We start from the raw sequence: 3,897 nt of genomic DNA, 5'->3' as shown, positions 1-3,897 counted from the left end.
ACCTCAAGCTCAAGAACAAACTTCGAAAGTGAAACGAACTTGAAGATATTTAACATATCAGGAGGGATTCCCGGCCATATTTAATTTGTTTTATTTTAGAGTGAACAGAGCGAGGACAAAGTGAAGTTGGTGAGTGTATGTGTTGCGTTCAGTGCGATGTGATTAAATACACCAAATTACGACACTGAACTCTGTGTAATTGCTTTCCTTAATCACTTTGTGCAGCTCTAATTGCCTTAACTACGTGTCTCATTACAACAAACAGGTATGATCGTTTCTGGTTGTTTTAAAAAATACATATTACCGCGTGGACACCTTTAAATATCCTGCTCTACAAAAAGTAACGACTGTCGTGGGCCACAAGTGTGACTGTGGAAAAACCTTAAAAATGAGAAATCACCTAAACTAAAACGACAAATTTGAATAATAGTCCAAATTACTATTCAACAATTATGTTGTTCAAAATATTTTAATAAAGCTTTTTCACACTTAATACATACAAATGACCCTCTTCGCCCATAGAAGTAAAGTACAGTGGACCTGACAACAACATCTTATACCCTCAAAATTGTAATTTTAATAATTAGTGCAAAGCACGCGAAACGCTGAATAAATAAGTCAAATAATAAATAACAAAAAGACACACCGAATTTATCTTTTACATAAAACGTTTCCGACTTTTCTTACAAATCCCCACCAAAGTTAAAACGCGAAGGGCCTGTGTTAACATGCAGCCCGAGTGCATGCGTCCTGCCTCCTCAATCTGAGTAAGTTGAAGTTGTTTAGTCCCACTGTCCCACTTTCCTCATTCTTGACATTCGACTATTTAAATTAAGAGTTTAGGCTTTGATCACAAAAGTTTCAGAAAGCGCTAAATCGTGAGGAAGCAGCAGATAATGAGGTGTTCACGTGAACAGGTCCAGTTCAGAGCGAGAAGTGACATCTCAGGCCCACTGCACGGCCAGCGCTCACACCAGCACTTATGACGAACTATGTACACAATCAAGTATTGTGGCAACAAATGGATTTAGTAAATATTATAAAATTACTCATCAGTCTCTAACGCGCTGTTGGGCGGCCGACAGCGTCTTCAAAAAGAGTTCTTAAAGAGTCCGTGCGCCGTCCGTGTTTGCGTTAAGGCTTGTCAGTGCACTGTTTGCAGAGACTGGATGCTGAGTTGTTGAAAAGGGCACATTTATCAGGACACGAGGATGCGGGCACTCCGGTGGGAAACGGGTAACCGGGCGGCTGCTCGTACCCGCCGAGGCCAGGCGCTGCAAGAGCAGTGGTGGCCGGGATGGAGGCAGCAGAGATGGCCTGGCCTTGGTTAAGATACGCCACTAGCCTCCGCATCTCGTCCAGTGCCTGTGCCTGCATCAGGATGTAGTTCTTGGCGAGGAGCAAAGTTGCTATTTTGGAGAGTTTGCGCACTGACGGACTGTGCGCGTATGGGATCACAGCTCTCAACTCGTCCAGCGCATCGTTCAAATCGTGCATCCGTCGCCGCTCCCTGGCATTGATGTTTAGCCTCAGTATCTTCTGTTCTTTGGTTTTCTTACCTCCTTCTGCTTTGCCCGCGCTTACTGTCCGCCCGTCGCTCAGCAGCACCATGTCACACCTGCCGTCGCTGTCATCGTCCGGGCTCTGCTCCCCTCCGCTGCTTTCTGCTGCCGACGTCCTGTTGGCGCTTTCCCCGTACTTTACGCACAGAGAACCGGTGGGCAACCCCAGTGGCCCGCCTCTCGCACCGGTCAGTCCTCCGGGCTGAATGGGGTCCGGGTCAGTCTGGTCGAAGCAGCTGATGGGCGACTGGCGCTCCCTCTGTGCACGGTCCAAACCCGGTGCTGACCTAAACGGGTCCATTTTAGCGCTGAGAGTTTTGTGAAAAATGTCCGCGGCGCCACCGTTCACGTTGATCCTCCGGTCCATAATGTGCTCTCAGTCCTGGACTTAGTTCTGCCTGCACTTAGTTGCTGTCGCCTGTCTTGTGCGCGGAGGTGTGGGCGCGAGGAGGACACTCATGAAATAAGTGGCTCCTGCCTCTCTCTCTCCGTGGCTCTGGTTCACCTTCACTGGAACGAGACGCCCGAGTCTCTTTACATCATTATCTCGAGGCGGGTTGTTAAAGGATGCGCCTATTGGGACAGAGACCCGCACTCCCTCACCCAATCACGTTAACGTTTTAATTAATGCCGTTTAAACGATGACAAACAATACCGCGTGTGCGCTGCGTGGCACCGTGGTTTGAAGCAGTCCAACTAAAGACTTTGTTTACACGTGCTACTCTTGGTGCTCGAGGATCGCGAAAGTGTTTTTTCCTGTGAAATAAACTTTGTTTTAAATCAAACAACATTTAAGGTGATTTTTCAGCTGAGGCTTTAAGTGGTTATGTTTTTGCTTGTTTTGTTTTTTTCTCAGTGTGGTTGGTTTCTGAAAAGATCACATCCTGTTATACTTCGATTTTTACAGAGGGGTTTGAAGGGGTTTTAAAGCTAAAGGGACACTCACTCCAACTCGGTGTCTTTTTATAGTTACTTTGGCAAAGTTTAAGTTGCCACTTTCCTTTGTTTTATTCACACAACCCGCAACATCTTGGAGCATGGACTCGTTGTAGTGTGTACACACTGCCATCTAGTGGGTTTTATAAAACCTTACACAAATATTAACTACAATAATACGTTACAATCTGGTAACATTTAAAGAGAGATTTGAGAAGAAAGATCAATTTGAAAATGAGATTCAATGTGAAACACACACTCTTTTGACTGTTATATTCTATTCTATTGGTCTGGGATACAACACAGACATAATTCTCTACTTTTTCTTTGAATGATAGTAAATGCTTTGTACTTCCAAAATCATAGCTTCTACCTGGGTATCGATTCTTCCTAGTATAATCATAGTAAGTGGGTGCATGCATATCCTCAACTGTTACATTTGGTGGTATTCATTCATGATATATGACGACTCTTGTGAGATTAAACACATATCACCTTGAAATATACCGTACAATTTAAATTTCAATAAACCTTAAAAATTAAATCAAACATACTTAAACATGTTAAGTGTAATATCCTTAAACCAAAGCAGTAGGTAATATTCATTTGTTAATATCAGGGTCAATAGTTCTCCTTTTCTCACCCTGGCCATATATATCTTTGGGGATATTTAATAGTGTAATGACAGAGATCATCTAGTAACCTCAATGAGGGAGAGAGACAGAGAGCACCTTCATGGCCTATCAGGTCTAGATAATGAGACAAGATGGACCCAGACTCCGCCGTGACCATACAGCACTGTTCGTCAGCACTTTAGAAATGAGCAGGGGTGGGCAAATAGAGCTCCAGTCAAAGTGGGCTCAGGGAGAGCAGAGCACAGAAGGGAACCAGACAAATTGTTTAATATCTGAAGATGAAGTTTTTTGTGGTTTTGATGGTCAGGTTCATGCAGCATGTTTTGGGGATAGACAAAAGGTTACAGAGACCCAATTTAGATGGTTTGGGCATATGGAAAGGAGAAGTGGGGAAAATAGTGATAAAATATTCCAGTGGTATAGCTGCTGTGCATGTGCCTCAGTGTTAATAAGAGTTTCTTTCCTCTCTTTAGTTGATGTACTCTGAAAGCTTAGCCTTAATTTCTCTGATTCCTTTTGCACAGATGGAGATTTTTCACTAATATACAATCACAGTAAAGGCATGTCACAATACAATCATAAGAACTAAAGGATAATCATAGTGACACTTTTAGAAGCAAAATTAAGTCATTTCAGTTGTATCTGTACCTCAGAAATGTGAACCCAAATGTAACTAGTTTTATCTGGCTCATCGCATTAACTTCACTTTATCATTATCAGAAAGTTTAATTTCATCAAGCTGGTGAAGAAAATAAATGACTTCA

At 43.0% G+C, this 3,897-nt stretch overlaps 1 protein-coding gene across 1 annotated transcript; it reads right to left on the bottom strand.

Annotated features, from left to right (window-relative positions):
• Positions 1-768: 768 nt before the first annotated feature.
• On the bottom strand, positions 769-2,057 carry bhlhe22 (basic helix-loop-helix family, member e22). Its single transcript, XM_033986201.2, has one exon. The coding sequence runs from the start codon at positions 1,927-1,929 to the stop codon at positions 1,135-1,137; it is 795 nt and encodes a 264-aa protein (XP_033842092.1). The 5' UTR covers positions 1,930-2,057; the 3' UTR covers positions 769-1,134.
• Positions 2,058-3,897: the final 1,840 nt, after the last annotated feature.

This window comes from Periophthalmus magnuspinnatus, chromosome 20, assembly GCF_009829125.3.
Source record: "Periophthalmus magnuspinnatus isolate fPerMag1 chromosome 20, fPerMag1.2.pri, whole genome shotgun sequence".
Taxonomy (NCBI): Eukaryota; Metazoa; Chordata; class Actinopteri; order Gobiiformes; family Gobiidae; genus Periophthalmus; species Periophthalmus magnuspinnatus.
Note: the sequence above shows the minus strand (reverse complement) of the source record. Positions and strands in the feature narration are given on the sequence as shown.